We start from the raw sequence: 22,348 nt of genomic DNA on the forward strand, positions 1-22,348 counted from the left end.
GGAGGAGAAAGGGTATTGCTGAAGTTGAATAGAAGCAAATTTAGGCTTGATATCAGTAAAAACATCCCAACAATCAGAGATCCCCAAAGACGGCTGTCTCAGGTGACAGTGGGCTCTACCTGACTGGAGGTTTTCTGAGCAAAGGCTGATGACCACTCATCAGATATGTTATAAAACGGATTCCTTTCTGAGTATGATTGGACTAGTAGGTTGGTGAGGTCCCTTCCAACGCTAAAATTCTACGATATTATAATAAGAAGAGGAGAAAAATCAACTGATTCTTCCTTATTTTGATGTCAGAAAGTCTAATTATTACAATTAAATCTGAAAGCCCAACCTCCTTCTACATCCAACGTAAAGTGAACACTCTCTCTTTTAGATTGCTATTCTGGACTTTGTGTTCAATAATATAGGTTTTTTGGGTTTTGTGTTTTTTTGGAATTTAATCACCTACAGCCTGGTATGCTGCTGTTACCCTTTCCTGAGCATCTGTCTTATCTCTGTAACTAGATGATAATGTCCGAGAAGGCAGGGACATTCTCGTGCTTCTTTGTGTCTCACTCAATGCCTTGCACAGAATAGGCAAACAATTGTTTTGTTGTTGTTTTCACAGAGTCAACCTTTTATAATTGCCTGACATAAGATGATTGCACAGGATGAATTAACTTTCCTCTACTCTAAAATGGAAAACCGACGCTCAACAAATCATTTCCTCTTCCTATCAACACCTCATTCAAATCTTTGTGGTGAGTATGCCAACCATATCATGATGGCTAATGAATTCTCAAATAAAAGTTCTAGAGACACAGGGGAAAAAAAAGTGTGTTTAGACCAATGATTCCCAGCTGTGGTCCTGGGACACAGAAAGGTTTCCCCCATTATCTCATGGGATATTACAAAATACATGAAGCATATTTGAATTTATTTTAATTTTAAAGATGTAAAACATGCCCCAGGCTCCACTTTGGGGAGGAAAAGTGTGGGTATGATGAATCCAAAGAAATGTGATTTATCTTCACAACTCCAAAAAAGGTTAAGAATCCCTACTTTAGGCTTGTTTTGTATGCCAGAGCCCTCCGAAGACTCGGTGGGGTTGACAGGAAAGGGGAGCCTTGATGAAGAACAGGAATTAAGAGTCAGAGGAACAGGAAGACATCGGGGAGAGGAGCTGTCAACAAGAGTTGTCAGGAGAAGAGGTAATATCAACATTGAAGAAAGGGGCCTAAGGTCTACAAGATACAATTCAATATGGCAGTTTATTCCAAAACTCTTTAATGTGATCAAAATTCAAGAAAAAGCTTCTAAAGCATCTAAGTAGAATTTACAAAAGGGCTTACATAGTTTCTAAAAGTCATGTATTATCTGAATGTATGAATATCTTTGCCTCTTCCAAAGGAATTTGCACAAGGATTTCCTTTATTTTGTCCACTCTACACTGGGAAAAATAAAAGGTCAAAAAAATTCATTGAAAAGTACAATAATCACTGTTAGTTTTTCTAGATTTTGCAAAGCCTTGGGGATGATTTAATTAAATTTTTCTATTAAGGGATAACCATGAAGGATAGTTTTAAAGCTTTTATGATTTCAAAACTCCCATAAAAGTACACAGGGTCAACATGCTGTGAACTTTTATTAAAATGGGCAAGGAATCAGGCCTGGATACTCCCCGAAGGAAAAACTTCAAGGACCCTGGTTCAAAAGTTTTAGCATGAAATACCTTTAGGAATTATGCACTGTGCCACAAACTTCAGGGAGGAGGATTTCTGTCTTGTTTTAAGTAAGCTTTCACAGATTTATTTCTATGGTTTGACATTTTTACTATTTTTTTTGTCAAGTTTCCTGCTTTTTGGGGACAAGCATAATAGAATCTCACATGCCACATTGTTCATATCTGTAAGAATCGATTGATAATAAAAAACACTGATTTCCTCAGTAACAATAAATTACAACAGCATACCAGCTGAAACCAATTGGGGAAGAAGAGGAAAACAGAAGAAGAAATTCATTAAGGGCTTTGTTATTGCTTTATCTTCGTTGGGTATAAAAGTACAGCATTTAACCCAGAGGTTCTGAACCTGAGGTCAGTGAGCTTTAAAAAAAAATTCAGATAACTGAATTTCATCATAATTGGCTTCTTTTGTTATACTATGTATTTTATTTTATGTATACTATGTAATTTATTTTATTTTATTTATTTTATTTTATGAGAAGGGGTCCATATCATGAAAAATGTTAAGAACCCCAGAGTCAGTCCTTGAAAAATTAAACAAAAAGGTTAGAATATTAACAATATTTAACTAGGTTGTAATAACCCCACAACTGGGCTTTTCAAAGATTGATCAGGAAGTTTATTCAATTCAATTCCCAAGTGCCCAAGCATTTCTTAGGATCCTACCATATGCACTATACTGAGATAGATGCTAGGGATACCCTGAAAAAAGAATTGTGCAGTCCCTGCCCTCAGACCACTTACGTTCTCTTGGGGCTACTGCCTAAAGTATTACCATCTTTTCCTTCAGGTGTGACAGACAGGTAAAAGACATAAGAAGGAGAGGGAGGAAATGGTTTGTGGGGAGGAAGATGAGGAGGCACAAGAGATGTTGTGAGGATAGGAGAGTTATTTTAAATAAAAAACTCCAAGGAAAAGAGACTCACTTGTAATTTGTCGAATATGGTATCATTCAAGAGTTGTATGGCCAGACAAGGAGGTGGACTGGTCACATAATGCAGAGTGATGGATAAGCCACTTGTCCACACACACACATTCAAGAGGAAGGCCCCCAGGCACATGGGGTGAAAACCTGGTATAATAAGATCTATAAGATGGAAGGGCTTGTAATCCACACCATTGTTGATGAGTACCCAAGCTGATAAGATAACAGACCAACCTTGAAGTCTAAATCAATGGCAATGATATGGGGGGAGTCAAAAAGTCACTTCGGAACAGCCAGACTTCCAAAATGTCTGGAAAAGGAGCATGGGAACCAAAATTACCCAGCCAAAACAAAGAAGTTTCAAAATAACTAACTAAAGTAGGCAAAAATTGCTTTTTAAATATTTCAAGATTATAGGGGTTTTTTTGGGGTGGTGAAGTGGGGAAGTTATCCTGGATCAAGTGGAAGATTGCTATACTCCCCCCATTTTACTTTGGAGGGCTTGGAAATAAATTCTGGCACCACTCTGTTAAACAGCAGCATTGTGTGGGCCTCAGTGCTAACACTCCCCAGGCCAAATCTTATTCCTATCTCTTCTTGCTCTCTCAGGGTTGGAGTACAGAGCTAGGCTCATTTGTAGATTAGATCAGTATATATAAACGTCAGAGTCTACCTTGCCCCACTGATGGAATGGGAAATTAACAAAAATCTTCTGGATCACAGCAGATTTCCCCCACCAACACCAAAAATAACATGGGAAATTTCAAAATCTAACTCATCCAATTTGACTTTTCTTCTTAGTTAGTACCATGTAAACAAAGAAGGGTAAAAGGTTTTTTGGTTTTGGGGTTTTTTTTCCTCCTAAAGAAAGTTACCCTATGGTGTTTTAACAAAGTAACTATGAAGCCCTTCCCTATTATTAACAAAGCGGCTAGTGAAATCACAGTTTCCTCAGCTACATCCATGGCCTTTAATGAGTGCCAACGATGGTGGAATGGCTGATCCTTTCTAGACGATATCATGACCAGCCTTGTCAGAAGTGACAAAATAACTAATTCTAGTGCAAATAAAAAAAAAGATGACTGACTTATCCAAATGCCTGGGAGGTTAGACAGTTCATGTGCCTACATCTTAAGGTCTCCAAATCATAACATTACCCACATGTCAGCTTATTTATGGAAGATTATACAGAAGGATGATTATTGGCAATAGAAAGTTAGTTGAATGCCTGAAGGTAGAAAATCACATTTGTAATTCCCTAAAAAGAGAGAAGAAACTCTCTGGCCCAAATAAGCATCAGACATCTTGAGCCCAGTATGTAGCATCTCATCCAATTACTATAAAAATTCACCTCCAAGACAACAGCAAATAGTTCCATAACAGCATGCTCATGAGAACAATTTTCCCATACATAATCAAGGAACCCATAAGCATTTATTAAGTACCTACTGTGTGCCAGGCACTGGGCTAGATGCTGGAGACACAAAGACATAAAAATGAAACCATCCCTGCTCTCAAAGAGCTTCCATTCCATAGGAAAGAAATGGAGTCAAAAGAGCTCCAAAAAGAGCTCCCCAAGTTCCTCCAAACTGAGCAAAAAGAGTCAATTAAAACCTGAACTCTATTGTGAAATGATCCAACCATTTTGGAGAACAATTTGGAACTTCATGCCCAAAGGGCTATAAAAATGTATATACCCTTTGACCCAGCAATAGCACTTCTAGGGCCATATCCCAAAGAGATCACACAAATGGGAAAAGGACCTACATGTACAAAAATATTCATAGCAGCTCTTTTTGTGGTGGCAAAGAATTGGAAATTGAGAGGATGCCCATCAACTGGGGAATGGCTGAGCAAGTTGTGGTTTGTGAATGTAATGGAATACTATTTTGCTATAAGAAATGATGAACAGGCTGACTTCAGAAAAACCTGGAAAGACTTGTATGGTCTGATGCTGAGGGAAGTGAGCAGAACCAAGAGAACGTTGTACACAATAACAGCCATGTTGTGTGATGACTAATATTGATAAACTTAATCTTTTCTGGAAATACAAGAATCTAAGACATCTCCAGACGCCTTGTGATGGAAAATGCTATCCTCACCCAAAGAAAGAACCATGGAAGACGAATTGTTATTTTTTTTCTCTTCTGTTGAGTTTTGTTTCCTCTTTCTGATGGTTCCTCCTATTGGTTTTAATTTCTACTTACAACATCACTAATGTGAAAATATGTTTAATATGAATGTAAATGTATAGCCTATATCAGATTATGCACTGTCTTGGGGAAGGTGGTGGGGAAGAAGGGGGAGAAAAATTTTAAACTCAAAAGCATATGGAAGTGATTATTGATAAATCAAAATAAATTAATAAAAAAAACCTGAACTGTATCCAAACTATAAAAGAAAAGGCCCAGAACTGTATAAAGGAAGACCCACAAATGAAGAAAGTTGTGAAAACTGGTGCTTAAAACAGCTAAGTGGCATGGTTTCATAATTTACAGGGGTTTGCTAGGGATGATTACAAAGACAGAGATGGTCCTCTGGTTCTTCCAGTGAACGAAGATTAAATTACTTGACATGGGATGCAAAGCTTCAAAAAGAGAAATTATGAAGATGGACAGAAATTTCCAAAAACTAGCATGCCAAATTAACCTCTTGTCCTTCTCCAACAAAGTCACTGCTTTGGCAGGTAAAACTGGACAGAAAAAAAAATGATCTCTATTTCAATATAATCGATTTCTTTTTAAATTGTAGTCTGAGAATTGGTCCCCAGGTTTCACCAGACTGACACCCCCTCCCAAATTAAGAAAGCCTGCTCTAGGGAGAAAGAGAGGCAGCTGGGGAATTTATATCCTGGTCCCTTATTCTCAGACTACCTCCCAAAAGCCAACAAGGAGAAAGCAAAAAGATGACAATAGAATGAACACTGGTTCTTTTCACTCTGGCACTTTTTTGAGGGCGGTGGATCCAGACTCATGACTTCATAGCTGTGGGAAAAACCAATTTGGGCACACCCTCCACTGGTGTGGATGGTGAATCTAGCAGGGGTGGGGAACCTGTGGTCCTCTAGGTCCTCAAGTGTGGCCTTTTGACTGAATCCAGACTTCACAGAACAAATTCCCTTAATGTAAGGATTGGGTCTGTAAAACTTAGACTCAGTTAAAAGGCCTCACCCAAGGACCTAGAAGATGTAGTCTATGACTTATAATCCTAGATAGTTGATAAGAGGCACTGATAGAAGTTATAAGACTTGCCTACATTCACCAGCCAGGGCAGATCAGACACTGCACTTGAACTCAGGTTTTCTTAATTCTGAGTCCAGTTCTTGGTCTACTATGTCAGGTCTGGACAAGGGATTTAATTGGTATAGACACATCCTGCTGAGGAAACTCCCTCTACCAAAGCAGAAGGAGGTAGGTTGGAGATATAGGGGAGAGGAAGAAGAGGGGAAAGGAGAAGATGAACTTGCATCTTATTATTTTTATTCAACTTCTAAAAGCAGTTATTTCATTCACACATTAAATAGTTTACAGAACAATAAATATAAAAAAATAATAGCAGTATAATGACTGGGTCCAGACCATTTCTATCTGAAAGGCATTAAACCAGATGAGAATATTTTTTCAAGAATGACAACAAAAAGAATGTTTCTATAGTGCTTTAAAGTTTGCAAAACACTTTACAAACAATATCCCATTTAAGCCTCACTCCATCCCTGGGAGGTAGGTACCATAGGTACTATTGCCCCACTTTATAAGTGAGGAAACTGAGGCCCAGAAAGGTTGAGTGATTTGCCCATGTCACACAGCATGTAAGTGCCAGAGTCAGGATCTGGCCCAAGGTCCAAGTCCAATGCTCTAGTAATAAAACCATGGTTCCTTTCCAACCATTTCCATAGTGCTGTTTCACAAACAATTTTTTCTACAGATAAATAGCTTATGTATATTACTTTACACTACTCCTTTTCCCCAATTCCCACCACACATGTTATTTTCTATAAAAACTGAATTGAGCGTTTTACCCATGTACTCCTGCTTCTCTCGGGTCTCCACATTGGGGGCCAAGTCTAAGCACCAGGTCTCTGTTACCCAAATGAGGCCCCTCAGAGCACCTTATGGAACCATTCCCTAGATGTGGGCACAGGACATCTGGGCCACTGAGAAGTCTCTGCAGGACTTTGCCCACCTGACACCCGAAGCTGCAGTGTTAAATATTAAAGCTATGCCTCGTGCTAAAACAAGACAGAAAGCAGATGCGCCAGTGTGCATTGGTAAGAGTCACTGAAATCTCTGTGTTGTTTCAAAGAGATTAGTAATTGATTGATACATGCGTGATGTGTCAACTGCAATTATCTAGATCATTTCACTATTGTGACTTCCATTCTTTTCATTCAGGCACAAGAATGTGATTCATATTTCACATACTGACGGAAGGGAAAAGGGGGCTTACCAGAAACTGTTCTGAAAATTCAAATACAGGTTGCCCTTTGCCAAAAGCAAATCCTCCACAGCTGTATATTTCTCATTTGCAAAACATAAGAGCAATGAAATTCCATTACTTAGAAAACTGGCAGTACGACCATTTCCTTGGCAACAAATACTTCACTCACTTATCTTTTTGGACAACAGACCCACAAAATTGCTCCTTTTTCAAAACAGGCAGTAAGTACACATCTTAACTCTAATGAAGGCTGTCCTTCCCAGCAAAATTGTTGTTTAATGACATCAAACCCTCTCTGTTCAGAAAGAGATTTACCCTGGAACACATGAAGAACACATATCTAAAGACAAAAGCTCTGTAACTAAAGAAAAAAGACACAATATTCCTGACCCTCACTGCTTTAAAAAGAAATTAAATGTATGTGAAGGAAGAAAAAACTCCAATTAAGATCAGATTGGTGGAGTGCAGACTATTGGGCTGCAGGCTGCCCAATTCCTGCCAGCCTTGGAGGGGCAAGTGACCGTATTCCATATTCTTAGCTCACCACTTTATGTTCAAAACTGTCAGGTACATTATTGGCTGAAGAAGGTCACGAGGATCTTCTAAATGAAGGTGCTATGTGAACAAATATGTAAGAGCTAATGCCTGCTGGTATTTTTTTTTTCTTACAGATGACTTACTCAGGCTCCAAAGAATCCATCTACTTTTCAGTTTTCTAGACCATTGTATTATTTCCTGGAATTGCTTTGATAGAAAAACCAACAGTACTGAGTTTATATCTTTAAATATTAAACCAACGCTCCATTAAGGAGCTGTGGTTTTTTTCAGCCTAGGGAGCATCCTGGGAAGGCTGATCACAGCCCCTCTCTTGCCGAGTAGCTAAGTCCTGAAAAGATCATGAAAGGTGCTTAAAGGTGAAGTGTTGTGTACAGGATTGTATGGCAATTAACTGTCAGCTGATCAGTCAACAAACAGTTATTAAGAGCTTACTTTATGCACCAGGCACCAGGTTAAACTCTAGACACACAAAAAAGGCAAAACCAGTCACACACATGATATATTAACACATATACACATGTGCACACTCATGTGTGTGTGTGTGTGTGTGTGTGTGTGTGTGTGTGTGTAGGTAAAAATAGATGGAAAGCAATCTAACAGGGAAAGGCATTAGAAGCTGGGGGCACTGAGAAAGGCCAACTGCAGAAAGTAGGACTGAAGCTGAATCTTGAAGGAAGTTGGAGAAATGAAGAGGCAGAAATAAGGAGAGGAGAGTAACCCAAACATGGACGGAGGGGGCAAACATTGCAAATCAAAAGACATGGGAAATGGGATGTCACATGGGAGTGGGCCAATGAATCAGAACTGTTATATACATAGAGGGGAGTGAAGTGTAAGGAGACTGGAAATGTAGAAAGAGCCTTAAATGTCAAAAAGAGGATTTTGTATTTGATCCTGGAGGTAACAGGGAGACAACTGGACTTTACTGAGTGTGTATGTAGCCAGAGACATGGCCAGACCTCTGTTTTAGGAAAATCTCTTTGGGGGCTAGGTGGATGGATTGGAGAGAGGTGGGATATGAAGCAAGGAGACCAATTTGAAAGCTGTTACAACAGTGCAGGCAACAGCTCTTCCTGACTCCCAGGCTAGCGCTCTATCCATTATACAACACTGAGCACATGAAATTTTTCAAAATAACATTAAGGAAATTGTTCAATTGTTTAATTGTTGAAATTTTAAACAAAAAAAACCTATTCATGAAAACATACTCACTTCCACTTAACAACTCAGAATAACCCCAGTGTTTTTCCCAAAATCAGAAATGCTCCAGAGGGGAAGAGGCCTTGCTCGCCAGATGTGCTATTACAAGGAAATCTAAATTAAACTGATTTGGTGCAGCACAGAAATTAAGATGAAAATGCTGACAATAATCGTGGATGAAGGACTTTTCTCTACACATCCATCAGAAAACTGTCTATGGGCACCATAAAAGAAAGCAGAAGCGCAAAGCAGGCAAGTGATTTATACCACGTATCCCACGTATGCTGAACTTTGTAAGCCTTAGCATGGTTCCAAAGCCTACAGAAAAGTACCTTGGCAACTGAGATGAATACAGTCCCAATTTACACAACAGAGATTTCACATCTGGTGTTTAACTAACATCCAGACTCCCATTGGTTTCATAACAAAACTACAAGCAGAGGACACCAAAGAGAGGTCTGATCCCGTTGAGAGAGGGAGAGAGAAATCCCGACCACACCACTCATAATCTGGCTCCTCTATATTTAGAGGAGACCTCCTCTTAGTACAAAGACAATCAGAACTAGAACTAACAAAGCACACTTTGACCGTCTCCTCAAAACACTTGCCTTATTCATTCCCAGCAGCCCTCCACCAAACAGGCTACCTTGGGTGAGTATTCAGAGATGGCATTCAGAGTATGAAAAGGCTCTGTCCACTATTCCACATACCTCGATAATCCGGTCATGAATCTGCAGCCCTCCTTCTTTGGCAGCTGGCCCACTGTCAACTATTTTTGATACAAAAATTCCTTCACTGGATGATCCCTCTTGATTATCCTTTGGAGGTAAGGAAAACAAGATAATATTAGGTTTTCCATGAAATAAACTCTCTTATGCCTAAGACAATAATTCCTACTGTCAACAGAGAAAGTAGTTATGGGAAAGCATTTCTGAACAAACTCCGATCTCTCTAAGCCTCCCTGGGTCCTTGAGTGATGAGTCAGGCCTCTGACTTTCTGAGGAGGGCAGTTTACTGCTAGCACAGCTTCCTTTTCCAAAATCACAAAGCTTAAAACAGGCTCAGAGAAGCCTCTTTATCTTTTACATGAGCTTCACTCAGAACAGCCCTGGAATGAGTTACATCTAAGTGTGTGGATTAAATTTCCACTAATTTACAGATGTATTTATAAATTAAAAAGCACAAACATGTGGTGTTTCCAAACAAAATCATTTGGTAAAATAAATTCAGGATGTTGCACAAATCTACTAGGTGGATACATTTCAAGCAAGGAGAAGCTCCCGTCCATATTAACTTCACTAGATACCAAGAACCTGTGTGTGTGGGGAGGGGGGGTTGGGGCAGAGTGGTTCTGGTTTATGCTATATTCTCAATCTCTAACCTGTTTAAAGAATGTAGTTCAATCAAACCCCATTAAAGTCAACAATAAATATAGGAAGATAGAGGCAAAATACAAAAAAAATTATACCTCATTGGGACAAAATGTTACTAGATATGAGTAACCTAAATTAAAACTTTCAGTTTAAAGTGTACTTCAAGTACTATTCCATCCCTCAAGGTGCACCATTTGTATAACACAGCTACAAGTTTCAAATAAGACCTTGGCTCATTTTTTTGGTCATTTCTTTCCTTTATTTTCTCTTGTCCACAGGCTCCTCATCTGTAAAATCAGGGAATGGGACTAAATGGTCTTTCTTTGTGGTTCTAATTCCATAAACCCATAAGCCTTTACAAGATGGTGAGATATAGACTGATAAAAATAAGGCTAAGGGATTCATAAGTGGTTGAATGACTGACCCAAAATCCTCAGACCTGTCCTTGCTCCTTTGCTGGTTAACATTTTTATCAATAACTTGAATTTAAAAAGAGATACATATTTTCAACTCCGCTGATGACTCGAAACTGGGAAGGATAGCTAACACATCAGTTAACAGAATTAAGATCTAAACAGTTTGGCCATCCAAGACAAAGAAGTGAATGTAAAAACAACTGAATCTGACAGAGAAAAATGTAAAGTTCTTCATTTGGGTACAGAACTTGGGTTCAAAAGGTCAACTATGTAAGTAGAGAATGGGGGAAGATACAATTACTCAATAGATTGTGTGAAAAATAGCTAGAAGTCTTAGTGAACTTAAAGCATAATGAATCAACAATGTGGCACATAAGAGAAGGAGGATGAGGATGAAGAGAAGGAGGAGGAGAAGAAATAGAGGAGGAAGAGGAGAAGGATAGAGGAGGAGGAAAAGGAGAAGGAAGAAAAGGAGAAGAAATCCTTAATGCAATAATCAGTTGCATTGATAGAAGTATGCCTTTCAGAACGAGAGAAATGATAGCCTTGCTTTATTCTGACCTGGTGAGACCACACGTACTCAATTCTGCATGCTGGATCTTATGAAGGGCATATTGACAAGTTATAGCACATCCAAAATCAATGGAAGAATCTATTCAGTCTGGAAAGAAGACTTAGCCAAAAAATGCTAGCCACCTCAAAGCACCTGAAGGATTCTCTTATGGGAGAAAAGTTCATCAGGCTGTTCTTACCCTCCTGGGCAGAAGCTCCCAAGAGGTAGTTTAATGCTGAAAAGAAGGAAAAACTTTCTAAAACTTAAAGCTATTCAAACGTACCAGGGGATGCCTCTGAAGCTAGGCAGCTGTCACTAATACTAGAGATGTTGAGGTGGCAGCTAGAGAACTTCTCATCAACTGAAAAAGGGATGAAGGCCAGAAGGGAGTTGCATGAAATTATTTCAGGAATAGCAAAAGAGTCATTTCAGGGAAGAAGTAAGAGAAGGAAGGATATGGGCAAGGCAGGAGCAAAGCACAAGACATAAAACCAAATGAAAACTGAAAATCAAGAAAGAAAATGGGCATCACACGTACACCAACATTTCTAAAGGGCATTGTCAAGTGATATTATCCTTAATTTGCCTGGATGCTGCTAGAGGAAAATCTCCAGAAAGATCTTAATTTTCTTTTTGGTGCAGTCTTTCTCTAACATACTTTCTATTTCCTACCCATGACTCCTCCTACGTGTGTCCTTACTCCTGTCTTGCCTCTTTTCTTTCTTTCTTTTTTTTTTTTTAGGCAATTGGGGTTAAGTGACTTGCCCAGGGTCACACAGCTAGTAAGTGTCAAGTGTTTGGTCTGAGACAGGATTTGAACTCAGGTCCTCCTGACTTCAGGGCCAGTGCTCTATCCACTATGTCACCTAGCTGCCCCCTTGCCTCTTTTCTTAAAACCCCGTATCTAGATCTTCCATCTCTGGAATTTTCTGGGCTCCAAGATTCCTGGTTAGTGGCTGACTGTTCCCCCTGCCTCTGACCTCAGGGGCTGGAAGCCAATCAGACTCATCTGAGCATAGGGCCTCTAAAATGCTGGAGAGTTCTGATCCACAAGCGGCCACAATCCCTTCGCTGAGCCAACTGCCTGGCTATCATGAAGAAAGGAGCCAGGAATTCCAGACTGCCACAGGCTCGCCCTTCTTATCATGGCTTGAAGACCATCATCCCTGAAGCTCCCTGGCTACATCCCTGGCCCCAGGGTGAGGAGCTCAGGAGGATCCCCTCGAACCCTCCCTTTGTTATCCCTGTCCCCCCTCCCTTTGGTGTCTGCAGTTAAGCTCTCCCTTAAACATGCCATATAAAAAGGCTGCTTGCTTTCAAAAGTGACTGAACCATCTAAGCCTTCTGTGAAGACCCAGTAAGACACCCTGACAGATTTATTCCTAATAATGTCTTTTAAGTTATTGCTGATAAATGTTATCTAATATAATTAATTATGTGACTGGAATCATCTGGGACTGTTAAGCAAATGGAAGAATTTGGTTTTTAATCTGACATCGACTTTCTAACGGCATGCAATTACTGGCCCTCATGTGAAAAGTTTGATAAAACAAGTTGTTTCATTAGGGAGATTAAAAGCTAATGAATAAATGATATAACTTTCACCTCCTGCATGATGTCCCAGATCATGTAATAAGGCACCCCACGCCAAAGCCTCCTGGTTGGGATATTTTGTAGCACAACTCAAGCATTTACTCAGGGATTCCTTGGAAAACACACACAATCTATTTTATTACATTCTACAGAAAGTACTTAACAGTGTGTGGACACTGTTACTTATCTTGGGGTTTTAGAATGTGCTAGATACATTGCCAGATTTTCCAGGCAACAGTACAGAATGACTTTAGGCCCTGAGATGCTATTTCTGCTAATCAGAATGAGGGGAAGGGGAAGGAGGGAGGGAGAAGGAAAGGGAGAGAGAGAGAAAGAGACAGAGAGAGAGAGACAGAGAGAGAGACAGAGAGAGAGACAGAGAGAGAGACACAGAGAGAGAGAGAGAGAGAGAGACAGAGAGAGAGAGAGAGAGAGACCTGCGATAAACACACATGCCTACAGAGCCAAATTTTTCCCTGGGGTACGTATGTGTATGTAAAATTCCCACTGAAGACAGTGTGAAGTGAAAATACTTAAAAGGAGGGCAAACTGTAGTCTGGTTTGTTCTCAAATGGAGAGAAAAGGGGAGGAAGGGAAGGGGGGGGAGGAGAAGGGAGGGAGGGAGAGAAGAGCTCAGAGCTGTTTATAAATATGAGGTAGAATCTTGTCTCTGATGCTTACCATCTGTTGCCTTGGCCAAGTCACTTTTCTACCCTAGGCCTCAGCTTCCTTATCTGTAAAAGGGGTGGGGCTTGACTACAGCCTGGAAGACCCCTGCCAGCTCTAGGTCTACAGAATGACCACACTGAGATCCATCTCCCTGTAAGGCTGATTTTCTAGTGATTCTGACACAGCAAAAGGAGGGCAGCACATTGCAGAATTCTGCCCTTCCTCCCTTCCCCTTAATATCACTAGGCTGGAAAATCCTGAACTTTAGCCTAAGAAACAGGGACCCCCCCCCATTCTAAATGTGTGTTGTTCACCACTGTAGAGCTCACAGTCTCTGCCCTGAGAGATCTGTAATAGTTTACTGGTACTCAGGTCCAAAGGCCTGGGAACAGTTTCCAAATATTTCCAAGTACAGCAAAAATGTCATTTAAATGTCTGCAATGAATCTGGCAGTTTTTCCTTTTCCTCTAATCTGGTCTATATAGACAAAGTCTGTGATGAGAAGAAGATGTTACAACAAAAATGAAATGCTAAGAGAGCATTCAGCCTCAAGTTCCACTGATTTTTCCCTTTGATGTGGTTCTGGAAGAGCCAGGAGGATCACAGGATCCATCTGATTCCCAAAGTTATCTCCCTGAACCCCTCCTGCTAAAACAAAGGTGATCTATTTTGAATTCGCTTATCTGTGTGCACACTGTTTCCCACCAGCAGAATGCAAGCTCTTTGAGGACAAGGATTGTTTAATTTCATCTTTCCATCACAGGCTTTGCTCCCTTCATCCCTGGCCCCATTCACTTCTCCCTCTCCAGACTTCTCTACCTCCAGGGCAGCAGCCAAGGCTCTGGTGGCCAGGCTTCCAGCTCCTCTTTATGTTTTATCTTCCCCTTTGGATTGTGAGGCCCTTGAGGGAAGGGACCATTTTGCTGGCTTATATTTGTATCCCGGGTGCTTAGCATACTGCTGGTACATAGTAGGTGCTCAATAAATGCTACCTCTAGTTCATTTATCCAGGGCCTAACACAGAGCCAGGCATATAATAAGTGCTTAATGCCTGTTGTTGTTGGAAAGGACCTTGGAGCCTGTCTAGTTCAATTGCTTCATTCTACAGATGAGAAAAGTGAGGCAAATCCCCGCTTCCCTCCTACCTGCTGGAGAAGGTTCAAATCAGAAGCAAAATTGTGAGTAAATCAGAATCTTGGTGGAGAGGATGAGGGGGACAAGAATAATGAACAAAAGTTTTGGACAAACAACAAATTAGATCATCAGTCCCTGAAAAATTCAGAGTTGGCGGAATAAAAGAGAATCAAGATATCAAGGCTTCAGCCTTAGGATCCAAACACATTCTAAAGAGTATAGGAGAAAGTGACGTATTAATTATATACATCACATAGTACTTAATTCAGTAGTGTTTAGTTACTAAATAAATGGAAATGGACCCAAAGCAAACCTGTTTAATTAGCTGTGATCCCCAGGACAGTGATGTTTGTGAGTGGGGAGATAAAGAAGATACCTCAGACACTTGAATATTAGATTATATTAGAAAGGCATTTGCCCCAGGGAATTGTATGAAGCCAGCAGGTTTCCCACCCCTCACCCCCAAGCCCTGACCCATATGGTGCTCTACAACAGGAAAAGGCAAAAACACATTTTAGCAATTAACATACCACACATGGTCGGCCACCAATAATATTAAATCCCAGAGAGCCAGAGTCACGATGAAGGACAAGAGTCATTGTTTTCATTTCTTCACCCTACGGGGAAGAGGTAAATTAATTCACAACTTTATTTATCAACAGGAAAATGCTAGTGTGGGTTTTCAATCTCAATGTTTCATTTGTTCACAGATCATTGAACTGCCCATTTTCCAACTAAGAGTATTATCTTTGGAAGTTGCATCAAGGAAGTTTTTTGATCAAGAAGAGGTATGTGACCATATCTGTGGTTTAGATTACAAGTATTTCTAAGTGCCCCAAAGTCGTACCTAAGAGTTATTGAGGATTGTCCCAGTCAAGATGCCCAACAGAAGAATGTGTAGGGATGTCTAGACATGTCTGAGGCATACTTTCCATGAGTGTGACTCCTGGGTCTGTAAATCCATTTTCAGGCTAATTGCTCTATCAGGTGCAGTCTAGACTTCTACTATTATGTTTGCTTGTCCAAAGCTCAAACCAACAGCACCTACAGATCATTAATGGCTCAAGGAACAGTTTCCTCAAGGTTTAACACTACTCCCCCCCGCCACTATCATAGCATTTATGTTGCAGTAATCAATGACAATTCAGCTTTCAAACTCAGACCCATTTTTGGTGGGTAGCAGAAAGGGCGAAACCCCAATTATCATTCAAAGGACATCAGCAAATTATGGCGAGTCCAAAATACGTGAGCCCCAGAATATTGAAAACACCCTTTCCAAGACGAGGAAAAGCTAAACTCCTTTAAATTAAAAGTACTGGAGAGGTCACAAGTGCACTGTGCTAGACAGTACAATAGGAAAGAAGCAGGGTTAGGAAATTAAAATGAATTTAACTTTCACAGAAAACTGTCACTTGATTTTTTTTTGCTAGAGAAACTAAGTTTTTTGATACAAAGCTAAAGTGATTCCAATGATCTAATAATAATAATATTTACATAGCACTTTAAGGTTTGCAATGTGCTTTTCATATCTCATGTGATCCTCACAACAATCTGTGACATAAATTCTATTATTATTCCCCTTTAACAAATGAGGAAGCTGAGGTTGAGTGAGGTGAGATGACTCTGCCCAAGGTTACACAGCTAGTCAGTATCTAAGGCAGTATGACTCCAAGTCTGGTGCGCTATCCATTAAGCATACCATGTATTGAGTATGAAAACTTGGTTTTCCTGGATATTAATATAACAAATAGGCACACAGGTAAATGAAAACAGAGATTTTATTCTGAAATACACCACCATAAAGCAGTCTCAGAATTTACATAATCTTCCAAGGGAAAAGCCCACTTTTTTTTCACATAACAACAAACCAGCTTGGCAATGAAGAGAGAGTAGGCCTTGGAATCAGGACCAGGGTTCAAATTCTGCCCCTGTCATTAACTGGCTGTGTGAGCCTGGGCAGATCCCTTAACCTCTCAGTGACCCAGGAAACTCAGACAAAAACTTTTATAGGAAAGGGGTTATCTACATTGCTTTCCACGTGGGAAGTTCTCACCACCTATGAAATCCCAGGTCCTGACTCCCCATCCTGTCCACCCCAAATAGCTAGCTTTCAAAGAATGGCCTCCCTCGGCAAGATAATCCTACTTTTCTGAGCTTTGCTATCCCATCATTCCAAAATCCTGCTCCACTGACTGCAGCACTTTCCAGCCCACAGCTCTGGCTCCATATTTGGGAAGGATGCCTTTGTCCAGGAGAGCCAAATTAAATGAAATCATTAATGACTAATGTGCTGCATTGTGGAGGAGTTTTCATTTCCCAAAGCCCTTAAGAGTCAATCCTCCTTCATCGAGTTTGAAAGAAGAAAGTTTCTTTCCTGGTAAACATTACAGAATAGACACATCACTGCAGAAATCCCACCACAGCAAAGTCACTACTATTCACTGACAAAATAAACTTTCAGATTTCAATTCTTTCTAATTAAACACATGTGTCATTCAAGTGAAAGTTTAATGAGAATAGAAACTTTATGACAAGTATCACTTCATAACAAAAACATATACTACTTTATATCAAAGAGAATTCTATAGATTTTACCATGCCACTTTTTGAGGGCATAGAAATGAGTGTTTGGATCTATGGTTCCATGGGTATGGGAAACTCCCAGCATGGCAACTAATGTTAACTGATCTGTAACTTCTAGTCTGAACCTGTTGCTTCAGAGCACTGAGAGATAAATGACTTGGCCAAGATCACACAGCCATATATATCAAAACTCTCTATTCACAGCATCATGAAGCTTCTTACCAACCCAATGAGATTCTAGATAGAGATAAAAGTAAACAGTTACTGACGTTATTCCTCGATACCAAGAAGGAAAAGGTTATAACCAGCTTCAGGGGGTGGGGTGGGGTGATGATCCCAGGAAGGGGTCATGGAAGAAGAAACATCTTAATTGGGTTTTAAAAGTTGAGTAAGAATTCATTAGGTGCTGGCAGATATTTCAATCCCTTTTATTGGAAATTTTTCTTAAAAATCAGTAAAAATGAACTCATTAAACAAGTAATCACCAGGAGAAACATTTATAAATGGCATCCCTCTTTTGTGCAGTGCAAAAGGTGTTAGGTTTTGAGGGTCTGGGTTCACATCCCAGCTTTACCATCACCAGTTACGAGGTACTTGGTAAGTCACTTCTCCCTAAGCCTCCGTTTCCTCACATGCAAAATGAGAGGGATGGACCAGAGAGATTCTAGGATCAGTTTCAACTTTATATCTTACTGTCCTAAGATCTTAATTTGGCCCATAGACACATCAGTCAATAACAACCACTGTTCTCCCAGATAAAACCATAAATTTGCCTAGAGGATATAGAACAGAAACTCGATGATACTGATTAATATGGGTTACAAGCTATGTAAGAAAACAAAAAAAAAAATCTGCTCTGTTATATTAGAAAGGTAAAAGAGTTTCATCCAGACATTTGAACAAGTTATCTTATGTGTCTGGCTTTCATAAGCAATTAATGATAGCAGTTGAAATAATTACTTAATAACGTAGTACAGATGTTTTGAGTGGGTGCATTTTTCTCCTCACGTGTCAGTTTGAAATTGTCAATCAAATATTCAGAAAGGCTATTTAAGTCATACCACATGTGACCTGATCCCTAGTAACCTTTGCAAAGTCGAGCTTCCTTCCTTTTGCCTTTCAGTGACTTTCCTCACTAGAGACGGTAAAGAATACCATTTAGAGAGACAGATATAGGGGGCAGAACTCAGGAATTAGGAGAAATCCATATTTGGCCCCATCAAAGGGCTCTGCTTCCTTAAGTGTTTCATTATAAGGAGGTTGAACCTATGAAGTGCTCCCCCAGCACTACCCTGGAAGGGAGGGTTTTAGCTAAGTTGCAGTGTATTTATCTTAAATGTCAAAGAAGATCTAAACAGAATTTTGGCCTCTGAGAACACTTTCCAAAGTGAAACAGGCCAACGTTTGAGAAGCTCAAGACCACGGAAGTAGCAAGAACTCTGAAAGAAAAAGTCGGGCAATCAGCTGAAATGGCTATTTTTCGGCTTCAGGTTTTGTTGTTGTTGTTGTTGTTTTAAAAGCTACTTACCTACCACTGGGGATAAAGAAAAGTGTTCTTAATTTTTACATGCATTTAATTTAAGTCAATGGATTTATTAGGCACCTACTATGTGCAAAGCATTGGGCTAGGTTCAAGAGTAGGATGTCAAGCTTAGCTAAGACTCTCCCTGTTTTTGTGGACCTTCATGGAGCCCTTCAAAATTCAGCTGAAACCTACAGGAGGCCTTTCATGGCACCCTGCCTCACTAGTACCTGCCCTCTGAAGTGATCTTCCATAGAATAAGAATAAAACACATGTATACATACATAAATACACACACGTATATATACACATGTATAAACATAGAAGTGCATTCGTGTATATATATGTATATACATACACACACATATATGTGTCCTACATATATTTTTTACATCCCATCAGAATATGAGATCCTTAACAGCATGGACCAAACCCTTTTCTTTGTATCCCCGGCACTGAGCCTGGCACATAGTAAGCACTTAACAAATATTTCCTGACTTGACTTACAGCCTACTCTGGGAAAACTAGAACAAATTACATATGATAACTGCATTAGAGGGACATAAAGAAAAGCACCGTTTATTTATTATCAAGAAGGAAAAGGTTATTACCAGCTCCAGGGGGTGGGGTGGAGTGATGATCCCAGGAAGGCTTCCTGGAAGAAGAAAAATCTTAATTGGGCTTAAAAAGGTGGGTAAGAATTTATTAGGTGATGGCAGATATTTCAAGAATAGAGAAGAGAATGGGCCAAGGTTTAGGTGCCAGGAATATATAAACCAACATGTTTGGCACAACAGACAGGCTGATATATCAAGTACATGGCAAGGAGTTCTATGAAATAATATTGGAAAGGCAGAGAGCACATTTGATTGAAGGCAGGGACTGGTTTTTGCTTCTTCTTTGTCCACCCAGAACTTAGCACAGTACGTGGCACACACAGAAGGCACTTAATAAATGCTTGGTTATTGAAGGACCTTAAATACAAGGCAAAGGACTGTGAGTTTTATTTTGGAGGCAATAGGGAGCCAGTGATGATTTCTGAACAGAAAGAGATGACCAACTCTATTCATAAGGAAGTATGATAGTAGTATGAATGATGGGCTGAGAGTGAGAGAAAGTGAGAACAGGAAGACCTCTTACGAGGCTATTGAAGTAACATGGGTAGGTAATGACCAGGGCCTATACCAAGATGGAAGCAGTAGGAATCTAAAGGAAGAATGACTGGGAAAGGTATTACAGAACTGGAATCTACAAGATTTGATAAACTAAATGAGTATGAGAAGTGTTTGCTGTTCTATCATTTTTCAGTCATGTCCAACTCTCCATGGCCCCTACTTGGGGTTTTCTTGACAAAGATACTGCAGTGATTTGCCATTTTCTTCTCCAGCTCATTTTACCGATGAGGGAACTGAGGCAGAAAGGGTTAAGTGACTTGCCCACAGTCACATAGCTAGGAAGTGTCTGAGACTGGATTTGAACTCAGGAAGAAGAGTCTTCCTGACTTCAACCGCAGCACCCTATCCACTGCACCACCTAACCACCCTGACAAGAGAGGTAAGGAAGAGGAAAAAGTCAAGATTGAGGAGTTGTTGAATTTCTAGTTGTAAGAAACCTGGGAAGTTATCTAACACTACCCTTTCAGTTGACAGATGCAAAAATCAAGGTCCACAAAGGTTAAAGGTAATATTAAGGTTAGTAAGCCATAGAACTGGGATCCAAATCCAAATTCTCTGATTTCAAATCCCATGTTTTTTCTTTTGAACATAAGAGACTGGGTAGAATGTGGTATCACTGACAGAAACAGTATCAAGAAGAACCAGTTTAAGGAGAAAACTCATAAACTCAGTTTTAGACATGTTGAGTTCAAGGTGCTGGTGAAATGCCCTATAGGCAGGTGAAGATGCAAGCCTGGATCTCAGGAGAGACATCATTGCTACAAGATACAGATTTCAAGTCACCTGAGTAAAGATGAAGGTTGAAGCCATGGGAGAGAGTGAGATAAACAGAGTGAGTGTAGAAAGAGAAAAGGATGGGGCCCAGGACAGAGCCTTGAAAAATTCTCCCTTTAATGGGATAGGAAAAGTGATGAGTTGGAGAAAGATACTGAAAGGATCCAGGAGGGTATGGTACCAAGGAAGGGGCAGTCAACAGTATCAAATATGCCCAAAGATTAAAGAGAATGAAAAATAACAGCTGGAGGAGGGGTTGGTGGTATCACTGGAATGGGGCATTAGACCATTTCTGACAGGAAAGGGGAGTTTCAGTAGAGGAGTGAAAAGCTACTCTACTTTGCAATGAGCCAAGGAGAAAGTGAATGGTCAGGAAGAGGAGGCACTGGGAACAGATAACTTTTTCAATGGAAAAACACTGGGACAGTAGCCAGATGGAAGAAAATGGTCAAGGAAGGCTATAGACAGCACAGCATAATGGAGAGAGGAAGAGGGAGAAGAAGAGGGAGAGAGAGACACTTAGGAGATGTGGGTTCAAATTCTGTGTCAGACATTTACAAGTTATGAAGCCTTGGGTGAGTCACTTACATTCTCAAAGCCTCAGTTTCCTCACCTCTGCAAAATGAGGCTAGTCATACTTGCTCTGCCCACCCCACAGGGTCATTGTTAGGAAAGCATTTGCAAATGTGAGTTACTATTATTTTTAGGATTGATGAACCTTCATCTGTAAAATGACTGGGTTGGATTACATAATCTTTAAGATCCCTTCCAACAGTTGCCTTGCAACTGGCATCAGATGTGGCAAGAATGGATACCAACACTGGGGAATAAGTACAAAAAGAGGGAGAATGAAGTGGGATGTGACAGTATGGTAGGGGGAATTGCACAGTTGACAGAATTAAAAACAACAGAGAAAGTTCTATATTAAATTATTTGCCACCATTACTCGCCACATGAATGTAAGCCATCACTGGCTGCAGTATATAATAAATAAGAAATTTAAAGAAAAACAGAAGTAAATATATGATCAAAAGAGTCAGGACCACTCAGGTAGAAAAGGATGACAGGTAGACAAGCTGAGAGCTCCACTGATATCCTCCTGATATCAGGAAGACCCCCAGCACCCTGAGTGCACCCTCTGTGGTGATCCTACGAGAGGACGTAGAATGGAGTCATAACATACAACACGGACAGAGATACTTGAGCTGCAACCTGTATCATTGCAAGGGGTAACCACACTGAGGAGATCACAGAACCATCTGAATATCTGAATTTTATTGAAGAAGAAATGCAAACATTGTACTTAACCTTTTCAATTTTAAATAAATACCCTTTGTGATATTAATTCATTTTCTTAGCCCCAAAGTCCAAATACCTCATAAGGCTCAAAGGCAGTTAATTGGTGTAAAAATTATACTCCCATAACTCAAGAAATTCATCAATGTAGGAAATATATTAATGGCCAATTCTCTCATTAATGCTTGTTCTTCATGGGTTCAGAGATTGTAAATAACAACAGCATCTTTTCTTCAAAGAATATCGTTATCAACCACAAAAATGCTTTTTAACAACAATAACTCACATTACTGGTCTGCTTCACACACACATACACACACACACACACACACACACACATACACCACCACCACTACTGCTGCTACTACTACTACTACTACTACTACTACTACTACTACTACTACTACTACT

General features: G+C 40.0%; 1 protein-coding gene across 1 annotated transcript in view; it reads right to left on the reverse strand.

The window, feature by feature from the left end:
* The window catches only part of PDZRN3 (PDZ domain containing ring finger 3), a 283,690-nt gene that overhangs the window by 250,793 nt on the left and 10,549 nt on the right, over positions 1 to 22,348 (reverse strand). The window contains exons 2-3 of the mRNA XM_027864044.1: positions 15,118 to 15,204; positions 9,560 to 9,667 (exon numbers count right to left, since the gene is read on the reverse strand). Of these exons, the coding sequence (XP_027719845.1) occupies positions 9,560 to 9,667; positions 15,118 to 15,204 (195 nt within the window). The remainder of the gene's footprint in view (positions 1 to 9,559; positions 9,668 to 15,117; positions 15,205 to 22,348) is intronic.

The sequence above is a fragment of the Vombatus ursinus genome, unplaced genomic scaffold, assembly GCF_900497805.2.
Source record: "Vombatus ursinus unplaced genomic scaffold, bare-nosed wombat genome assembly UNPS02014773.1, whole genome shotgun sequence".
Taxonomy (NCBI): Eukaryota; Metazoa; Chordata; class Mammalia; order Diprotodontia; family Vombatidae; genus Vombatus; species Vombatus ursinus.